Raw genomic sequence first — 23542 nt, forward strand, 5'->3', positions numbered from 1 at the left:
GTGGGCCTGATTCCTTTTTTTAAGTAAAAAAATTATGAAGCAACCGGGCAAAACTATGTTGCACTGCAGGTGGGGCAGATGTAACGTGCATAATGTTACATCTAGTCCACGTGTAAAGCTTCATAATTTGCTTTACTTACAAACATGAATCAGCCCCTGTATTAGTAAATACATATTTTGAAGATATATAGTCTATGAATAGATATGGGACAAGGACAGTCAATTCATTTTGCTTACTGTTGGGGTAAAACTAGGGACACTTAATGCCATGGTGACCCATGCAAAATTTCACAGCAGAATCAGGTGGATATCTTTCATAAAGGTTTTGTCAATCTCTAACATAGAGATCAATTGATCATAGAAAACTGAGAAGATGAACACTGTCTTCACTATGAACATAACAATTTACTAAAAACTAGCAAAATCACTGACACAATAGTGGGGCTCATTCTCAATAAGCATGTACGGATACTTAATAGAGGATAACTCCGAAAACAAGTTCAATGTATTATTGTACTGTATGTGTGAGATACTTTGTATTTGCAAATGAACACATCTACCAGTTACTTTGGTTTTATTAATTTATATAAATGTATTATTCAGTTTTCAATATTTTATTATCATCACAGGTGTGTCCCAAAAACCAATTTGTGACAACTGCGTCAGCAAAATAGTTTAGTGACCACTGATTTTAAACTTTATTTTAATTAAAATATATTTCAGTGTCACTAGTTCATTGTGTGCTCATAAAAAATATTTGTTCCACACTCAAACATCTGCCTTCACTTTGTGTAAACTACAGGTATACTATTTAGATATGTTTAAAAAAAAATGGCTTGGTTGATAACTTCATCTTACGGTCATAAAAAAAATATATGTACATAACCACCAGTGGCGTTAATTCAGACCTGATCGCTAGGGTGCTTTTTTGCAGCCCTGCGATCAGATAGTCGCCGCCTACAGGGGGAGGGCATTAGCTATGTGCAAGTGTGTGTTCGTATTTGTAGCAAAAGTCTCTGCTCAACCCTGGACTTACTATGCGGCTGCGATGTGATCCTGGGGGCCGGAGCTGACGTCAGACACCCTCTCTGAAAACGCCTGATCCCGCCTGCGTTTTTCTGGACAGTCCTGTAAAATGGTCAGTTGCCACCCACAAACGGACTCTTCCTGTCAAGCACCTTGCGATCGCCCATGCAATCGCTTTTTTCGCACCATTCCGTTGCTATGCACCGACGCCTGCAGTCGTCCGACGCGCCGGCGCATACGCAGTTCAGATCTGAACACCTGCAGTGCGAAAACGCACAGCTGCGATCAGGTCTGAATTACCCCCAGTATTTCTAAGTTCTGTTTTATGCACTGCAGCTGTACATCCTGCCATGCCAGTATCCTGGTGTATCTGTAGTAGCACCCGTAACAGAAATACAATATATTTTTTGGAGGTATTAAGAATATATTCATTGTCACATATATTCTTATGTGTCAAGGGGAAAAAAAAAGTGAAAAATGATTTCCTAGTATAACCATAAAATACCTCACTGTACAAAAAAACATGGGTGGATAATTTCCGAGAAAACAAAAGAATTTGGTACAGGATGTAAGCGAGGGACGCACAAGGCATTAATTAACTAGTAATGCATAATTCTCACTTCCTGCAATATGTACATATGAAAAGTTTATTTTTATTTTCATTTTTACAAACAACCTGTCATCGCTAATTGTGTAGGAAAAACGGCAATAATATATTCATGAAAAACACAATAATTAGGAATTTCAGATTTGAAATAATTATAATGATACAAACAACAGGTGGTATTACAGTGTGTTTGTATCTAGATGCTTGGACGCCATATGAGCCAAAAAGAAAAATAAATTTCTACAGAGTGGAGACATGTAATTCAACAATGATGAGACCCGCAGAACACACCTTGCAGTCAATTCTATAGCCCCAGGCAGCTTTCTCCGAATGAGCTACGTTTCCTACCGAATCAAGTAGTTCAGGTTTAGCAGTGTGCTTGGCTGTTATCTTTCAGTTGATAAATTATGGGTTTTAGCAAAATGATAATGACTACACTTGTGCAAAATAATACAGCGTGAAATGTATTGACAGGCATATCATACAGCTGATTTTCAATTAAATCCTTCCTTGGGAATTTATGTGCAGAAAAAAAAATGCCAGATACATTTATTATCTGCTGTTTCAAAGGCAGAATTTACTTGGCTACAACTATAATAGAGAAAATTAGGATGCCTCTTGATCTTTGCTTATTTATGTAATTACTGTATGTATCTGTAAATGATTTTCCAAAAATCAATATATGCAGCCAGCAGTGCAGACTATAAACACAATGGGGGGAATTCAAGTGTTTGAAAAGTCGGTTGGGTGTCTGTTTTTTTCCCTGTCTATTAGATAGGAAAAAACAGACACCTAACTGACTTTTCAAACAGTTGAATATCCCCCATTAAGTGCATTATTTGAAAAGTGAAAGTAAAATGCTGGATAATTGTACACAGTTGCTAAGTAAACAAACTATTACTGAACAAACTGGGTTTATATATATATACACACACACACACACACACACACACACACACACACACACACACACACACACACACACACGTTGAGTATCCCTTATTCAAAATTCAAAATCCCACATTTTTGGGTCCCCCACTGAGATAATGACATATATATTATATATTATATGTATATATAGATATATTGTATAGCTATATATATATATATTGTATAGCTATGTATATATATATATATATATATATATATATATATATTTGTGTCATTATCTCAGTAGGGGAACCAAAAATGTTGATTTTGAATTATGGATAAGGGATACTCAACCTGTATATCTATCTATCTATCTATCTATCTATCTATCTATCTATCTATCTATCTATCTATCTATCTATCTATCTGTGTTAAATATAAAAAATTAGCAGCAGATTCTATGTAGGTGAAATAATTATAATCTATTATCCGGTCAAGCGATTCAGAATGGTAAAAGGATAAATACACAGTAGAGTAGAGTGATTCTGCTGGCAAACTATATTTTCTGATTAAGTTACAAATACAAGTGCAATACAACATTCACAAATTATTTGTGAAAATAAAAGAGATCAACAGATTGCAGTATATAGACACACACACACACACACACACACACACACACACACACACACACACACACACACACACACACACACACACACATATTTATATTTGTTTTGTTTATTTACATTTTAATATATGTGTATAATGAATGTTAATATATGTAGAAATAAATGGTTAAATTAAGACATAGGTACTCAACTCAGTCCTCAGGACCCCAAATAGTTCATGTTTTCCAGGTCTCGCAAAATAACAAATTAAATAATTAGCTACACCTATGGATCTTTTAAACTGTGCCACTGCGTATTGACTACACCTGTGTACCTTATAGGTGACTAGGAAAACGTGAACTGTTGGGGATGTTGAGGACCGAGTTTAAGAACCAATGAATGAAGATTCACATCAGCAATAGAAATAGTTGCGCATTTGGACTGGCGTGTTGGTGATCTGTAAATATATCAGTATGCATGCAATCTATTAAGTCTTCTTAATCCAACAACAGGTATCTGGCACAATGATATATGAATTCACCAAGCTCAGATGGTTTCAAATATGTTTCCATCCTGATAATACTGAATATTTTACTGAAAATTATTCAGAGACAGCTAAAGTGATGTAGGCAGTATCCGGATTACCAAATAGGCTGAGTAGGCACCGGTCTATCAACCCCTCACCTTTTAGGGGCCCCGCAACATCAAATCAAAATAATATTGATTTTATCTAAAAAAAAAATTCTAATCAAGATTTCTTACATTGTTTCCAAAGATAGAAAACTGATCAACTCAAAGAAATGAAAACTTTACATTAAAGAGAAAACTGAGAAAATACCGTATTAATGTAATGTACCCTTAATAAGGTAAAGTACATAAACCATAGACCACAGATTCAAATGACAGTTTCCAGATCATAGACTGTTGGTTGGTAAAATTAAAAACGTATTAGTAGATCATTTGCTTGGGGAGCCCCAAGATTTTGACTGCCTAGGGGTAACCACAGGGTTTAATCCGGCACTGGGTATAGACTTTATTCTATGACCGGGTACACACTGGGCGATTTCATCCTACAAAATAAACGATACCATTTATTTTTAGGCTTATATCGTCCAGTGTGTATGGGGGTAATATTGGTGAACGAAGAACAATGGGGCAGATGATGTATTAAGCCTGGAGAAGGCACAAAGAAGTGATAAAGCGGTGATAAGTGCAAGGTGATAACGCACCAGCCAATCAGCTCATAACTGCCAATTTACATATTGGAGCTGATTAGCTGGCGTGTTATCACCTTGCACTTATCACCGCTTTATCACGTCTTTATCTCTTCTCCAGGCTTAATACATCTGCACCAATGCGCGCTCCTGCACGTCGATCACCAATATTGAGCTGACTTGCAGCTCAACCCATTAATGTTGGGCTGAGCTGCATGTCTGGGAATTCCGGCTGTGACATCATTGATTGTTATCGTTGAATGGTAATATTCAGTGTGTACGCGCTATATCGTTGAACGCTATATATCGTTCAACGATTTAGTCGTTCATCACCGGCATTTCAGCATCACCCAGTGTGTACCCGGCTTAACACAACGACAAAGCTAAACGTAGACCCATTGCGCAATGTTTTATCTGCTTTATAGTCACTAGAGTTTTTAACAAGTTTCCATACAGTACAGACAATAGAAGAACAATATACATATCTCTCAATTTCAGGGGAAATCCTTTCTGAATATATATCAAAGTAAAAATGTTCCATAGAGGATAAACACTTTCACCAGTTGATGTACAAAAGTATGCCAAAAAGTTTGCCATGTTTAGCTGTAATTAATAGTCTTAAAAAAACATATTTTATTAGAGTACAATACAATATGGAAAACATAAAATAAGAAATCTTAAGCAAATTGGAAAAGGAAAAAAAAAAGGGGGGATAAGGGAGTGATGGAGGCTAAGGAGGGAATTCAATTGTCGGTAAAGGGTGCGAATTGCCATTGCAACATTTAAACGCTGGCAATGGCACCCAGACTCGCACCTTTCGCCCGGCTGGCCGAATGCCTGATTTGCAGAAAAGTGCTTGCTAACCTATGGGGTAGCAAACACTTTTCTGCGAGATCCCGCTACTGTAAAGTGCAGTGGGTGCTGCGCAGATCCAGCCAGGGTGAAGGATTTACCTGCAATTGAATCCCTCTCCTAAATGCACTAAAGTAGTTGAGAGACTACAATACAAATTTTGATGTTATCAACATCTGACGCTGAAAGCTATGAGTAAATAGGAAACATTTAAGCAGCGCACACTAGTGGAATTAGTGTGAAGACTATGGTGGGGCAAGGTGTTCTGTGTAGCTACGAGTGCCACGTATAAATATAATTTCATATGTTCATCTTTATGTGTGAAAGAAGAGCTCACAAGTCTTTGACAGTTACATCAAGCTTGCCTAGACTCCTGGCAAGTCCTTACAAATGTTGGGGATTCCTACCAGACTTCTGGGAAAGCAGGCCCTAGGGCACCATAACACCCAGTGGGTGAAATTCAAATGATATATCACGCCCAATTTCCTTTCTAAAATGATCTCCGTTATTGTGCATATTGCGCCCATAGTAATCAGGTTTACTGTGTAAAGGGTTGGGTGCATCGCTACTCCGGGGGTAGTGAGCTGAAATAATGATAGAACATCCCTGAGGGCAGAAACTGAAAGGGTGTGGAAAGGGGTGAAAAGAATTGAATCCCACCCAGTGAGTTATACAGCAGAGAAATTCAGAAAGTTAAAGAAACAGGCTTAACAGAGATACAAGAGATACTCTGAGAGATTCACTGATGGTGAAATGAGCCCCAATTGGTAATGGAAAAGATGTTAATAGAGCATAGACAATGTAGAGGCTGCCATGTTGTGTGATAAACCAATTCATGCATTAATCCTTTCGTCCACTAGCAACTACTAACAGATGCAATAAACATTTTCTGGGACTGTTAGGAACAATCTTTTCATAAATATCAAAACTTTCCAACAGTAACACGTAATGAGATGCAAATTATATTCCAAACAATGCAAAACAAAATGTCAGTCTTGTGGGTGGTATTACCAATCTGTTAATCATTCTAATTACACTGATACAAGTAACTTTGTCAGTATCTTTTTACATAACCATATAAAGTATGTTAATCATTATTTATATATAAAAAATGTATGCATTTGCTAAAGCGATAGATTCATAAAGCTGTGTTTAATTTTAATGCACCTAATTTTGATTAAATCAGTGAGATGTGCTGCTGTTAGAGAGGCAGGGATGTGCTGCAGTGATGTGCTGCTGTCAGTGAGGCAGTGATGTGCTGCATTTCTGATAGTAATGTCTGGGACTGATGCTGTTTTTTTTACAGTTGGATGTTTTTGCAGTGGTGCTGCGACACTTGGAAGTAGTTTAAGTCTGTGATTATACTGGGAAGTTAACACCCTTTGGGAAATGATGCACAATCATGTGATTTAATGTGTCCAATCATGTTAGTGAGTTTTCTGTCATTATTACCATGCCATTATATAAATATATATACAGATATAAAAAAGGAAATTAAGACCCCTTAATTGCGCTATTGTCTAATAGCTCAAACCACTGAGAAATACCCCCTGTCAGAAGGAGTACTGCACATAGAATGGACAAAAACAAGGGTTCTCTTGGGAGCTTGACCACCACAGATATCTTATATTATAAAATCATTTATTAAAAAACATGTTACATATATACTTCCATAACATGAATCACAGGATCACACATGTCACTTGAGTAATACATTCATTTCTGATAATCTATTATTAGGTGTTTTCAATCATTAGGTGAAGTACTTATTCCTCAGCATGAGAAAGCATGTATAATCTGTTCACCGATTTAAGGAAACGCACAATCGTTGAAACCCAACGCGTTTCGTCCCTTAGGACTTCATCAGGGGTGCAAATCAAAGAATGGCTTCACCAAAAGAAATACAAACAGAGCATGTATTCGCTGAGAGTGTATTTACAGGAATACACTCTCAGCGAATAAATGCTCTGTTTGTATTTCTTTTGGTGAAGCCATTCTTTGATTTGCACCCCTGATGAAGTCCTAAGGGACGAAACGCGTTGGTTTCAACGATTGTGCGTTTCCTTAAATCGGTGAACAGATCATACATGCTTTCTCATGCTGAGGAATAAGTACTTCACCTAATGATTGAAAACACCTTATAATAGATTATCAGAAATGAATGTATTACTCAAGTGACATGTGTGATCCTGTGATTCATGTTATGGAAGTATATATGTAACATGTTTTCTAATAAATTATTTTATAATATAAGATATCTGTGGTGGTCAAGCTCCCAAGAGAACCCTTGTTTTTGTCCATATATACAGACACACACACACACACACACACACACACACACACACACACACACACACACACACACACACACACACACACAATGGCGAATAAAACATTTCTTCTTTATTATTACTATATTATTTAAAAAAAAATATATTGTTTAAGACTACTTCTCTAGTTTTGCACTGCACTGACTTAAGGACCCCTACACTAGTACGATAATGCTCGATTTCATCCGATTACGATGTTTCGGGCCGATAAATCACATGAAAATGGGCAAATCGCATGGGCTTTACTTCCGATCCGATGGAAGTGCTGCACTAAAGATATCTCGAATCCCAAAGGCATGGCTGGGATCGCATACGACACATCATATGCAAAAGGACCACATACGATGTATCGAATGCAATCCTGCCGCCTGGAAATCTTATGCGACTTGAGGGTCCAACATCTCGCTGTAGTGCATGGAGCCCTTTACAATCATGATACTGTACACTGACCCATGTCTACTTCAGAAAAAAAGACTTTGGTAAATTTCTCAATTCAGTTACAGACAGGAAGTCTTTAATGCATAGAAAGAAAACAATTCCGCCATGGTCACATCTTATCTACAATACCTCTAGCTCCAACAAGGGGGGTAATTCTGAGTTGATCGCAGCAGCAAGTTTGTTAGCAATTGGGCAAAACCATCTGCACTGCAGGGGAGGCAGATATAACATGTGCAGAGAGAGTTAGATTTGGGTGGGTTATTTTGTTTCTGTGCAGGGTAAATACTGGCTGCTTTATTTTTACACTGCAATTTAGATTGCAGATTGAACACACCACATCCAAATCTAACTCTCTCTGCACATGTTATATCTGTCCCCCCTGCACTGCACATGGTTTTGCCCAACTGCTAAAAAATGTCCTGCTGCGATCAACTTGGAATTACCCCCAAGGATCTTAAACTTTGATACATTTGCTAATTATATTACAGGCTTTTTGATTAGTAAATCAGACTTTATGCTTAAGTGTTCTTTCCTTCTTGTTACTTAAAAATAATATAACTTTGCTACATAACTTTAGTTTATGATTTTCGCTCCTATTTTCTACCAAAAGTACTGGGTCAAAGCATGAAGACTAAAATAAAAACCTGCAGTTTGCAAAGTTGGTTTATAAAATAGTTCAGTGTGAGACAGTAACTTATGCACTGATAATTTCCATGTGTTTCATGTGTCTATCAACTCAGCTTTCCTTTAAAAATACCATACCACAGCAACTGTCACTTTTCCATAGCACTTATGCTAGATTACCTCAGAACAGCTTCACACAACACATTTGTTAGTACGGCTGATTCCCTGTTAATTTGAGTGACACTTTCCTCCAGTGTGTACATTCTATGTCGTTTGTTGAGACATAACTGACATATCGGGGAAAGTATTATTGTAGGTCTAACAGGTGGAGCAATGGGCACAAAAAGTCATGCACGGCATCCAGGTGCTATATTGGACCCTGGTCGCACAGTGAAAAACCTGAAGGGTGGATGTCTGGCTTACAGGGAAAATGCAGGCACATGACATCAGCAGCTAGCCAATCACATGCCTCCATACTCCTGGGATAAAATGTCTGCTTTTAGCATTTTCAGCATTACAAAGAAGTATTGGAGAAACAGTCTAATTAATCACATATCAATATAACTCATTAGCTATTAACTTTTTCTTTTAACCGTTGGCAATTGAGCTATAGAAAACCGTAATAAGCTGTATTAGCAATACAAAAAGGTTCAGTGTCACCTGGATGCATAGACACTGATAAGCCAGCAAAATGTATCCTTACCATGGGAAGTCACAAATTAAGTTTCTCTTGATTCGTTTTTCAAGAATTAGTCATATGAACCTACACATGTGACAATTTTATTGACCAATTTGCTTATATAGACCAAATAGGCTCAAAACTCCAATATGTGCACCGCTAGCCTTCACAAACCCCTGAAAACAATTGTCCAGTTTAAATTGATTGTAATCGTTTCAAGTTCATGATCATTATATGTGTCTGTCAAAGGACTACATGAGATCCAGTCACATTCAGCGACCACTGAACCACTTGACCGCAATGCGTGTGGCCAGCATTTGGGGCACCCCTGGTGTTGTCACAATTTAATGTCACAAGAATGCCCTTCAATACTGTAATTCATAAGGGGTTTTGTGCTTTTTGTGTTAAGTCCAACACATTTACGTTAACTATGTACTAATGAAATGGGCAGTAACCAGAGGGAATAGAGCAAAGTGAAATTAAAAGGTTCTATTTATAAACTTAAGGCTGTCACCACTGCTTGTCTTTGAAGACTAGGATGGTTCAACTTCAGATTATTGAGTTTCTGCCTTTCCAAATTTTAGTCTAGATTTCCTGCTAATTATCAGTATTTGACACAACATTATGTGGGTTGCGGAGCATGAACCTGATTGAGGTTCCACAACCTGTTTTTAAGGTTCCCTGACTATTGGATACTATTTCTATTAACCACATCTGGGGGTCCCAAAAAGTCATTATGACACATAGGGTCCAAGATCATGGCAATCTACCACTTGGGGGTCCCCAAAAGGTGGAGAATCAGTGTTCTAATGAGATAATCTATAGTTCTTAAGAGTTGCAGAGTGGCCTTGTGGTGGCCATCTCTCCCATGCCAAATCTTAAGGATAGTGTTGCTCACTGTAATGCAGTGAAACTGATGCCACACCCTTGAGTTGTGTAGTGTGTATTCCTGCAGCAGCTGGTATCATCCTCAAGACTGTTCAGACCATGATGGGAGCAGGAGGGGACAAAAAAAAAACACGACAACTTTGTGTTCCCCCAAGTAAACCTTCAGCTTAGAGTCATTTGCTTGTGAGTGTGATAAATAGGGACCTTCCAGGTCTTCTCTCAGATTTTTTTTAGATTTATCTTTATCTTTTTTTGAAGAAAATAAACAGATCAATGTGTACTTATAACACAATAAGACATTTTATTCATCCCAAGTGAGGTGGCGGATCCAGACTACAGATCAATAGTGAATAGGTCCACACTCAATAGGTCAACATGTAAAAGGTCAACAGTGCTTATGGTTAACAGGGACAAAAAGTCGACACAACGTTGTATTGCTTTTTATTGCATAGTTACCCCCTTTTTTCTATACCATTCACGTGGACTACAACTGGGAATAGTAACCCGTGCCGAGCGCTACGGTAGCGGTTTGAGGCAACATGCCCGATGCATGGCAAGTAAAGCAAGCAATGTGAGAGGACGCAATGCACTAATTGGGGTTCCCTGTGATCTTACGGCAAAAAAACGACACCAACAGGTTTTTTTATAAAAATGGTGTGTCGACCATTCTCAATGTCGACCTTTTGTACCTCTCAACCTTTTCCCTTGTCTACCTTTTCCATATCGACCTAATGACCCTCTCAACCTCAATTTCAATGTTAACTATTTGGTGTCGACCTATTGATTGTAGACCACTTTACTGTAGATCCACTGACCCATAACCGTGAGACAGTGGGATCCTGTGATGTATAAAATACACAAAAACATTTTTAAAGGAAGAATCTAGTTTTTCTAATGATGCCTTTGATTTTTTTGATCTAATTTACCTTTTTTTTTCTGGTGGCACCTGTTACAATAAATTCCTTACTCAGACGGGAGGAAGGAAACAGGCAGCAGATAATATGATATTGTATGTATTGTCCGTAATTACAGTATTCAAAAAGTGTAGAATTACTATACAGTTGAATCACACAACCGTTAACATTAACAAATGTACGGCAGCATCAATGTATAGCAATAGTTCATCCTTCAAAAGTCACCAGGTATGACATATCCGAGAAACAAGCATAAGCCAGACAGAAAGTCTTCAGTAATCTAGGAACCGCATTGTCTGTGGCGTCACAGAGACGTAGAGCATAGGCGCTGGGTGCAACTTGTGAAACAGAGAAACAAATGACACAGATGAAAGTGAGATGTATTGTTTGATAATTATATGTCAATGAAACAAGATATAAGTCAGGAGCTCACAGTCTTTCAATGCTCAATACAGACAAAAGCAATGTTGACAAAACCAGTTGCTGAGAAGCAACCATTCAGCCTGCTAGCTAATATTGCTCTAGCTACCGGTCATCAACCAATGTTCTGCTGTTTATTACGGCTCAAAAGTAGTAACCACAGGCACAGTGGCATATCTATAATGGAAACAGTGTGTGCGGTGCACAAGGGGACCACACCGCACACATTTATTCTGCACTTACCTCTCTGTAGTCCAGCGTCGTAAATCACCGGTTAAATGCTGTAGACTCTAGCACAGGGCTAGAGTCTACTAATGCTCCACCGCTCACACACTATGCTCCTGGCAAGAGAGAAGGGGGCCCAGGCGGAAACCGCACACGAGCCCATTCCTCTCTTGATTCACCCTTGCACAGGTGTGGTAGATAACGCCAAGATTCAGAATGTCGACATTCACCGCGCCGACATCAGAGTGCCATATTCAGTATGCCGACATGGATGGGAAGTCAACATGTCAAATGACAACACTGAGATAATGTCAAGACTGCCAGAATGTTGACATTTTTTCATGACGGAGAATTCGTTTGCCATAGGACTAATTAACTCAAACTGCAGCCTAACCTTAAATTCGTGAAAAACCGGGTGTCGACAATGTGCATTGTCTACTTTGTGTATAAAGTAAATGTTCATAGTTGACCTCCTAGTCCAGTGATGGCTAACCTTGACACTCCAGCTGTTGTTGAACTACACATCCCAGCAAGCCCTGCATCAGTTTTAGCATGGCCAAATAGCAAAACTGTAACAGGGCATGCTGGGATGTGTAGTTCAACAACAGCTGGAGTGTCAAGGTTAGCGATCACTGTCCTAGTCCATGGCATTACACCATAGCTGCTACTACAATACCTAACTGCAGATACTATGTTATTTATATAGTTCATTATAATCAATAAGCTTAATTAGTTCGGCACTGGGTAAATATGAGCAATTCTATTAAGCAGAGGGGAGCAAACTCTGTGGCTTCATGGCATGCTGGGATACGTAGTTCTACAACAGCTGGAAATCCACAGATTTACCATACCTACTAAATGGGATTAGCTTGATTACTGTAGAGCACAGACAATGTACTCAACACTTTACAAAGTACGTTAGCTACATCATAATTGCTGCATATTGCTTACAGTTTGGATTGTGGTACCAACGACACATATTCATTCGTTCAAGATCATATTATCACGTTATATCTTGGAATAAAAAAAAAAGAAGACAAACAAGGGCTGGAAAGAAGGCAGACGTGGATACATATTTTACTCCGAGTTTGTACAGTGTAACACAGAAAAATACCTAATACCTCGACATGCTTCTCAGAGAACCTTGCTGATTAGAAAAAGCCTTTGATGTGAGTCAGACAGCACTGGAAAAGATCATAGCTCCATCTGTGGTTTAATTAGAAAACGACAATGAATCGAGCCTAGCATGAAGTGTTACCTCTTGTCCCATTTCCATACTGCAGAGCTTCATTGACTGTGCTTTCGCATCAACCATTACATTAAACATGGTGCAGATGGACTGAGGCACCCGGAAGTCCGTCGATCGGCTGGTTTTCTGCAACTTCACCTCAAAAGCAATTCTAGTTCTGTTGAAAAATAGAGGAACACTTATATAACAATTGTGCCAAACTGGATCAACGACTTTTAGTACTGGTGTTACCAACACGCACTGGAAATTGGCCACATGCTGCATTTTTTGGTGCACAATTTAGCTGCATAAAATGTTACAATTACAAAGCATCAGCTAAGCAATAAACATTAATGAAAATTACTACCCCCCCCCCTCCCCCAACAGTATCCCAGCAGCAAATTTACTGTGCAGTAAGTTGCTGCAGAGCAAAATGCAGGCAGGTTCGGGAGGGTGCTGTGCACTTCAGGCCCAACGGTCTCCCATCTGATGACAATGTGACAGTGCTGCGGATGGCCCACTGAAGAGAGAGAAACTAAGAAGAGTGACAGAAGGGCAGCACAAAGAGACAAAGACTGAGGGGCAGGCAGGACATAGAAGGACAGGGGAGTGATGGGGTGATGAGGACAGCATGACAGATAAGGGGAAGAGAGAGGGGGATATATAGAGAAAGTGTAGCGAGACAGAAAAACAGCAGCAAATAGAAAAAGACGAAATGGGGAGAAAAAAAAACAGGGACCAGTGTCAGATAGAGGGGGAAGAGATAGCACAGAAAGAGAGAGCTGGTGCAGGAAAAAAACAGGGACAAAAGCTTATTTTTATATAGTAAACAAAGGATATTTAAGAATGTGTGTGTTTGAGGTCATGATGCTGAGTGGAAGGCAAATCGGCCGTGGGTGCTCTCACATTGCCTGCACAGGAATAAATACTTATATTCACCTGCAGGCGGAGTTGTGGGCATCTTCCTGGGGCACCTGCCCACTATTTGTACGCTTGGTTTGATACTCGTCATTCTCATCAGTGTGCACTTGTACCAGCCTACACTTGGTGCAAATAAAGGGCAACTGTGCACAGCATGCGTCACGCCAACACGCCTCCGCTGCACGGTGCTAACGTGAGAAGGCCTAGTTACCTTCCCCGTTATGTCCTTTCAGTGGCAAGCCATGATAAGACTGAATGCGTGCGACTCTACAGCCCCAGGCCCTGTATGTATATACAAGTATGGGGTCTATTATTCAGAATGCCGAGGACCTGGAAGACTCCATATAAGACCACCAACAGAATTTTCTAAGTAAGGGGGAGATGTATCAAACCTTTGAGAGCGGAGAGGGATAAAAACCAATCAATCAGCTCCTAACTGCCAAGTTACAGGCTGTGTTAAAAAAACAAACAGCAGCTGAGTAGTTGGTACTTTATCTCTCCCCGCTTTATCTCTCTTTAAGGTTTGATACTTCATCACCCTAAATGTCTTAACTATACTAAATTACAATTTAACACTTTCCCATCTTCTTTGCCCGCACTGTTCCATAACTGTGCTACTAAGAGTGACTTTGGGGATCATGTTGGTGTATGACATTATCACTAAATAGCGGCCATTATGTATTTTTCTAGATCAGAGATCCTGTGCTACTGTGTATATATGCTTTTAGTGCTCACTAACGGTGCTGTAATAAGGACTATAAAGAACAGTGGTGGCAGCCATTTTGTGTGCTGAACAAGGACTCCTGAGAACATATCTATTTAGCAGGAACATTTGACTTTCTGCTGCAGTCAGTCAGGATGCAGTTATGTGACTGGCGGTCAGGAGACCGCCGGTCACTATACCAACGCCGGAATCACGCCCAGTGTAAAGCCTGACAGTCGGCATGCCGACTGACAAGGACTATTCCCACTCGTGGTTGTCCACGACACCCATAGAGTGGCAATAGAACCTGTTGTGAGCGCAGGGGGCTTTGTTGCACTCGCCCCCCACCCCCGTGCCGGCAATCTAAACACCAGGATCCCGGCGTCGGTATGGTGACCGGCGTATCTCAATCAAAGGTCACCCATTACCATACTGCATTCAGCCCACAAAATGTCTTTACCTCACTGCGTGTAGGCGCCGGGTACAAAATTATCATTATATTTTAATTGTTAGCCAAACATTACTTAAAAAAAACCCAACATACAACATTTTCCCATTTGAATGAATTTCTTTCCAAGTACCAGCAAAAAGGATTCCAAATTAGAAATAGGAATAGCTTAAAAAATTTCAATTATGACATTTTTACATCTCATGCGAATAAAAGAACAAACAGCTCTTCAGTTGCGTTGCACAATGCTGGCATTCATTTTATAAAGTGTTTTCATTGATTTTAATACGTTTTTTTGAAGAAAAAAAAAATGATTGTAACGTGAACCCCTCCTATATAAAATATGTGCAACACAGGATGAAAACTATCACAACATACAGTGGTTAAATTATCCAGTTTAACTTTAATTAATGGTTTAACACCTTAATGGGAAATACTCAGGTAGGTGAGTTTGATAGGCTGCAGACACAGCCTAATCTTAGTAATGTGCCTGGAGACTGCTGACAGAGGTACTACCTAGAAAGTGCTTTGCTAATTCTGGGCACATGCAAACCCTGAGCAGCTGGTGGCTCGTGCTTCCTGTGGTGCTCTAATTGCCTCAATGAAGGCTCCATCTGCTCTCTATGACTTCAAAGAAAACTCAGGGTGCAAATGGAATCGATCAAGAGTGAGTTGGGCTCTAAATTTCGGCATGTGGAGAGGGTAGGTGTGTCTGACACTAATGCCACGGTGGGGATTCCCTCTATGATTATAAAGTGGGAAGAGTACGAGACCAGATTTGGTTTCCAAAATCCTTGTGCCAAGTACAGTATTGTTCAGAAGCTATATCCTCACAGCAGCACAGAGTGCGTCAGAGCAGGTTAATGCTGCTCGTCTTATGGTATGTTAAACTGAGAGAAATATTCTGCAAGCAAAAGTGTAACTGAATCATTTTTAGTGTACGGTCGTCTGGTGTAACATGAAATGTAGTATTACCTCGGCACTCTGGAAGTCCAGTAGCTGGTAGTGTACACGAGCAAGCCTGTTGCTTGTTTGTACGCCAGGGCTCATATGCTATATCTGCCTTTTGGTGCAAAGATTGCACAACAAATCAGCAATTAACTTTTATGTGTAGGGAAAGTCAAACAATGAAAGCGACACACCCACATCTGCTTAGCCACGCCCCTGTTGCATCCCAGGAATTCCCACTGAATTCCACAGACCATGCATCCGATTATATTCAGCAACTCCGAGTGCTATCAATCAAGACTCATGCGTAATACGACTCAGGCGCATGTGTAGACTAAAAACTTTTGGAAACAATGGGTTCTAACTAAGGTGTTCATTATGACCTGAGAAAACGTGCCTGGGGCTCTCTCCTGGGGTCCAGCCTTCCATCCACCACCCAGGAGAGAGGTACCCCGCGATGTCCCAACAACCGAGCCCTGCACCCGGCTGCACTGATTGGAGCCACCACTCCTTGCACCTGGGAGCGCTGATTGGGACCCTCCCACTAGTCCACTCAGCTGCAAACCATAGCCTGCAGCAACGCTTCTCTGGCTGCTGACCCCCCAGCATGCTAACTCATCTGCAGCCCTAACATCACACAGCTTCTCTCCGGAGCCTCCGGGTCCCATCTTCCTGCCAGCTGCCCTGTACATAGGCTCTATGTGGGCTAGCGCCCAACCTCTGATTGCCGGACCTTGCTGCACTGGTCTCCGCGAGCAGTTGGGGCTCCCATCTGCAGGCCCAGCCAGCTCCGCTCTGCTGCCCGCTGGGATCCTTATGCAGCTACTAAGGACAGCTCTGTCTGGCACCTGAAAGTGGCCTGCATTTCTGCCCGCAGCCATGGCCTCAGTCTCTCTGGGACTACCCAACCAGCTGAGAACCCTGGGACGGCATGTGGGCCTTCAAGACCATCGCCGCAGAGGAAACCCAGACCCTTCGCCGAGCCCCTGCCGCTTCCTCGCACCCGCAGGAGCCTCCAGCACTTCCTATCACTCAACAGTGTCTCAAAAGGATGTCTGAGATCTTACCTCTAGAGGTGAGTGGGAAGCAGAAGGGGAAAGAGCACTCGGACCAGGTCACAGCCGCCATCACTATCTCTCATTGCCCCGGTCAGCAGTCCCCCTGGAGTGCGCTGGAGGAATGGAATGGTCGGACAGATGACCTACCAGCCATTCCCGTTTATCACTTTCCCATCACTGCCTGTATTCTGTTTGATAAATATGCTGTTCACTGTTTTGTACCATGGTTTTTTTTTCATGTGCTTCCACCCCACCATTTGCTATACCTGCGTAATTCCACCCCACCCTACTGCTATGCCTGTGTGCAGGTTCTTCATACAGGGTATGTCATACTAATACACGTGTGCCAGTTTTCCTGTATGTGCCTTGGGTCCTTGTATGGCTTTTCGCCCACAGTGTAAGCTCCGTAGGACACCCAACATGGCTGCCTCACCTGGTGCACTTGTGGTTATTGGACCTTATTCAGAGCTGATCGCTATGGCTGCGATCGCTCTGAAGGCCATGTTTTCCCATTTGTGAATGCGCAGCAGCCGCAGTGCGCAGGCTATCATGATGCAAACACGTTTTGGAAGGATGCGATTGCGTCTGGGGGCGGCGGCGTGATATTGGGGGGAGAGACCAAGAAATGCAGACGTGTCATGGACGTTTCCGGGGTGGCCTGATGATGTCATCTGAGTTTTCTGCAAGTGGAAACATGGCGCTTGACTACCTGCATAAGCAGCCATGCTGTGTAGACAGGGGTCTACCTCTATTCGATGACCGCATTGCGAGGTGTAGTCACACATGCTGGGCGGCCCAAAGCATTTGAGTAGTGTGGTCACAGATTTTGCTGCAGATAGCAAAATCTGCGACCTATGACCAACCCCATTGCACTGGCGTTTCTATAATGGGTGCAGTGTGTGCGGTGCACACGGGCCCCTGAGTCCAGAGGGGGCCCCCACCGCACACGCTGCACCCATTTTCTGAATACTCACCCCTCCGGAGTCCCGCGGCGACGTCCAAGGCGGTGTTAAAACTCTGTGAAAATGGCCCAGCGGGCATTTTCACGGAGTTCTGCGCATGCGCAGTAGAGAATCTCAGGGAAAATGGCCGCCGCGCCATTTTCCCGGAGATCTGCGAATGCGCAGTAGAGTCTGAGCCCTCTAGTGCTCAGACTCTCAGCACTGCCGGCAGAGAGGAGGGGGCCCGAACGGAGGAGGCTGCACCCAGGCATCCTCCTCTCTTAAAACGCTGCTGCCCCATTGTGCTCTCTACTTAATTATTTCTGTGTAGTTTGTACTTGCTGTAATTCTAAATCCTCTCCATCATGTATCACATTTTTTATGTTTGTAAAGCAAGTTCTGCCGGAGAAAAGTGCTATATAGATAAAATTAATATTATTAAACTATGTGCGGGACGGACACTGCGTGCGTCTCTAGGTGGCACAGATATGATTTATTATTAGATAGAAGGTACATATATTATTGTTTGATAGGACACACATTATTGTCAGAATATGAACTGTCACTGCTATAAAACACGTTTTGCATTTTTTCCCTATGGCATGGAAATTTCCTTTAATTAATAGCGGTATTATATTGGGTATGTTATATATTGTGTATATTATTTTATTGTGCTGTTGCTTCCAAGCAGTATTCATTATATCATCTTTGACTAGAAGGGCCCTTATACTTTCCATCCTATACCAGGTTTGGCTGGTCACACTATGCTCCTCGTTCTCTCAGGGTGTTTTATATTGGTATACCATTTGGATTACTTCATGACAAATGAAAAAAAAAAAAAAAGATTCCCTGTAGATGTAGGCGACTAAAAGAGAAGCAAAAATAGGATTTTAATTACCTACCGGTAAATCCTTTTCTCGTAGTCCGTAGAGGATACTGGGGTCCACATTAGTACCATGGGGTATAGACGAGTCCACTAGAAGCCATGGGAACTTTAAGAAATTGATAGTGTGGGCTGGCTTCTCCCTCTATGCCCATCCTACCAGACTCAGTCTAGAAACGGTGCCCGATGAGACGGACATACTTTGAGAGAAGGATATAAAAGGATAGTGGTGAGATTCCGAACCAGCACACACAAACCAGAGGAAAGCCAAGCTAACCAAACTTGAAACAGGAACAGTAACAGCTGAACCCACAATACTTAACCAAGTAACAGTGCAGGAAGAACGAAGCACCGGGCGGGCGCCCAGTATCCTCTACGGCAGAGGTTCTCAAACTCGGTCCTCGGGGGCCCACACAGTGCATGTTTTGCAGGTCTCCTCACAGAATCGCAAGTGAAATAATTAGCTCCACCTGTGGACCTTTTAAAATGTGTCAGTGAGTAATTAATACACCTGTGCACCTGCTGGGTTACCTGCAAAACATGCACTGTGTGGGCCCCCGAGGACCGAGTTTGAGAACCTCTGCTCTACGGACTACAGGAAAAGGATTTACAGGTAGGTAATTCAAATTCAATTTTCTCTTACGTCCTAGAGTATACTGGGGTCCACATTAGTACCATGGGGATGTACCAAAGCTCCCAAACCGGGTGGGAGAGTGCTGAGGACTGATTTACCAAACTGAAGGTCCTCAGAGGCCAAAGTTTCAAACTTGTAGAACTTAGCAAACGTGTTCAAACCTGACCAAGTAGCTGCTCTGCAGAGCTGTAAAGCCGAGACACCCCGGGCAGCCGCCCAGGAAGAACCCACCGACCTAGTAGAGTGGGCCTGTACAGATTTTGGACACGGCAAACCTGCCATGGAATAAGCATGCTGGATAGTAAGCGTGATCCAGCGAGCAATAGACTGCTTTGAAGCAGGACACCCAATTTTATTGGGATCATAGAGAACAAACAGCGAGTCAGATTTTCTGTGACGAGCTGTCCGCTTCACATAGATCTTCAAAGACCTCACAACATCCAAGGACTTTGAAGTAGTAGAGGTGTCGGCAACCATCGGAACCACAATAGGTTGGTTGATATGAAACGCAAACACCACCTTTGGAAGAAATTGCTGACGAGTTCCGAGTTCAGCCCTATCTTCATGAAAAATCAAATCGGGGCTTTTGTGAGACAATGCCCCCAGCTCTGACACATGCCTCGCAGAAGCCAAGGCCAACAGCGTGACGGCCTTCTACGTAAGAAACTTGACATCAACGTCCTGTAAAGATTCAAACCATTCCGATTGCAGGAACTGCAACACCACGTTGAGATCCTAAGGTGCCGTAGGAGGCACAAAGGGCGGTTGGATGTGCAGAACCCCCTTCAAAAATGTCTGAACCTCAGGGAGAGAAGGCAGTTGTTTCTGGAAGAAAATGGATAAGGCCGAAATCTGGACTTTTATGGAGCCCAAACGTAGGCCCACATCCACACCTGACTGCAGAAAAAGGAGAAAACATCCCAGTTGAAATTCCACTGCAGGAAATTTCCTGTACTCACACCAAGAGACTTTTTTTTTCAAATACGGTGGTAATGTAATGTAGACTTTACCCCCTTTCTGGCTTGGATCAGGGTTTGAATAACCCTATCCGGGATCCCTTTCCGAGCTAGAATTTGACGCTCAACCTCCATGCCGTCAAACGTAGCCGTGGTAAGTCTTGATAGACGAATGGAAATAGAGGAAATGGAGGGGAGATCTCTGGAGTGACAGATCAGTGAGACAGATCATCTGCATATGGTCCACTTTGATTCTTTGTTTAAATTGCTACACGGCCGTTTACTGCTTCACATCAACGTGTGCCCGTGACGGCTCCCCGCACCAAACTCCGTGCACTGGTACAATCAGCGGCTTTACCAAGCGGTCACAATAATATCGGATCCACTCTGGGTCATCAGCAGCCGTAGTAGCAGCTTCTTGCACTGCCTTTTGCCGACTAAATTACACGGGTGACCATGCCCTTCTGACGGACCAGCTGTTGGATCCAGTAGCCGCACGCAGCACCACCGCATTCACTGCCTGCTGGCCAGTGGTACTTACAGCAGCACTTCATTGCTGGGTAAGACTCTTATCAGTTCAAACAGCGATTCATGGCTCTGACACCTGCCTACCAGTGACAGCACAGTATTTTATACATTCCTTTTAAATGGACTGAAGCGTTGAGACTGACTGAACATTGCTGAGAGTCTCCGCTTGCTCCATACTTCGTTGGTAATTATATAATAATTTCTATTTCAAGTACCTTTTTGTATGCACTCCAGAGACTCTCAAGTTCACATACTATATGTGTCAGCTTGGCTATAATAATATGTAATTTAGGCTGAGCAATATTCTTTATAACTGAGTTCAGTATGTGTTTATGTGTGTTTTTATATTGTTATGTCTAATAAATTGTAATATATATTTTACTAAATTGTCCTGGTCTAGCGCCTACTTGGTATATTTATTTTAGTTTTTGCATATCAGAAGAGGCTGGCTACCTCTTTACCAGGTGGCTGCTGACTTTCAGGCTTATTAAATTACCTAGAAATAAATAAAACAATGAGACCGCGCTTCTACTTTGACGACAAAATTTATCTATATATAAAATACAAAAGACACAACATTAATACACATAGACAGGCCAGTTATAGATATTACACATGAAAAAATTAAAATAATTCTAAAAAATAAATATAACTATGAGCCTTTATCAGAACAACCAGAGTTTGGGCACAAAATAATATTTGTTAATTCCTGTGTCTCTAAACACAATGTAAACTGTCAGACCTCAGTCTTATTACCCCATGACTGGGAGTTAATCCGGTTTAAATTCCATAGTAAAAGATGAGTTAATGGAGTTTTAGTACAGCATGCAGCTATTTCCACAAAGTTATTGTTTAGCAATTGGTTAGTAGTTCATGCACACATGCACTGGAGCATAGAATCATTAGCAGTATACCATGCAATGTACTTGCTTTAAATACCTCTTCCCCGTAGCTGTGAGGATTATGAGGGCTGGCAACTTTACTCCAGAGTCCCAAGCTGGAAATGCACTTCTATTTGTTCTCCCCTTAGCACTGGGGTATGGCAATGAAACAGCCAGCCGGCTCAAAGTGATGTATCACCTGCAGGTGAATGCTGCAGTATTCAGCAGTAGTGTCCTGTCCTTGCAAACGCGTTTCTCCGCCTGTGGACCCTTATCAGCGGCTTCCTCAGTGTTATAAAAGCCTCCATAAGCATTCAAGCATTTAAATACTGCATCCCGCGGTTCGCGCATGCGCACTCCACATGCGATTCAAGCCTCTTTATCAGAAGCACTAACTGAGAATGTGCAGCTCAGATTCTCGTGCTCCAAGCCTCCCTTTCATTCTACTATATCAGGAAGCGTTCTCTAGGCTCAGTAATTCAACGGCTCACTGGTTAATTTCAATACCTACATATATACATGATATAATAAAAACAATATAATAAAATAGATACTGTATACACAAATTAATATAGAAAAAAACATACACTTTTAATCTTATTTAATATATTCACACATACTGGTACATTTACCTGCCTACACAGCGCCAACAGACCCTTTAATTATTTTCTTGATAGACGAATGGCCCGTGTTGGAGAAGGTCCTCGCGAATAGGTAGAGGCCACGGGTTCTCCTGGAGCATCTCCAGTAGATCCGCATACCAGGACCTTCTTGGACAGTACAGAGCAATGAGAATTGCTTGAACCTTTTCCCTTTTTAATCTTTTGAGAATATTTGGGATCAGTGGGAGTGGTGGAAACACGTACACCATCTGGTAGACCCATGGAGTCACCAGAGCGTCCACCGCCACTACTTGCGGGTCCCTCGACCTGGAACAATACCGCTTGAGCATCTTGTTGAGACGAGAGGCCATCATGTCAATTTGTGGCATTCCCCACCGACGTGTCAAGCACTCGAACACCTCCAGGTGAAGGCCCCACTCTAGTGGGTGGAGGTCGTGTCTGCTGAGGAAGTCTGCTTCCCAGTTGTCTACTCCCGGAATGAAGATTGCGGACAACGCCACAGCATTTCTTTCTGCCCAGAGGAGAATCCTTGTTACCTCTAACATTGCTGCCCTGCTCTTCGTTCCGCCTTGTCGGTTTATGAGGGTAATTCACAGTTGATCGCAGCAGCAATTTTGTTAGCATTTGGGCAAAACCATGTGCACTGCAGGAGCAGATAAAACATGTGCAGAGAGAGTTAGATTTGGGTGGGGTGTGTTTAAACTGAAATCTAAATTGCAGTGTAAAAATAAAGCAGCACGTATTTACCCTGCACAGAAACAAAAAACCCACCCAAATCTAACTCTCTCTGAAAATGTTATATCTGCCACACCTGCAGTGCACATGGTTTTGCCCAACTGCTAACAAATTTGCTTCTGCGATCAACTCTAAATTACCCCCTATGTACGTTACTGCCGTCGCATTGTCCGACTGAACCTGAATGGCTTGATCTTGAAGAAGATGCGATGACTGTAGAAGGGCATTGTATATGGCCCTTGGTTCCAGAATGTTGATTGGAAGAATGGCTTCCTGACTTGACCATTTTCCTTGGAACTGTTACCCCTGGGTGACTGCTCCCCAACCTCTGAGGCTTGCGTCTGGTTAGCAGAATTC

The 23542-nt window shown here is 41.8% G+C and overlaps 1 protein-coding gene across 1 annotated transcript in view; it reads right to left on the reverse strand.

Moving 5' to 3' along the window:
* CADPS (calcium dependent secretion activator) overlaps positions 1 to 23542 on the reverse strand; it is a 661462-nt gene that overhangs the window by 12503 nt on the left and 625417 nt on the right. Inside the window, exon 24 of the mRNA XM_063941549.1 lies at positions 12957 to 13104. Coding sequence (XP_063797619.1) covers positions 12957 to 13104 — 148 coding nt within the window. The remainder of the gene's footprint in view (positions 1 to 12956; positions 13105 to 23542) is intronic.

This window comes from Pseudophryne corroboree, chromosome 9 (assembly GCF_028390025.1).
Source record: "Pseudophryne corroboree isolate aPseCor3 chromosome 9, aPseCor3.hap2, whole genome shotgun sequence".
Lineage (NCBI taxonomy): Eukaryota > Metazoa > Chordata > Amphibia > Anura > Myobatrachidae > Pseudophryne > Pseudophryne corroboree.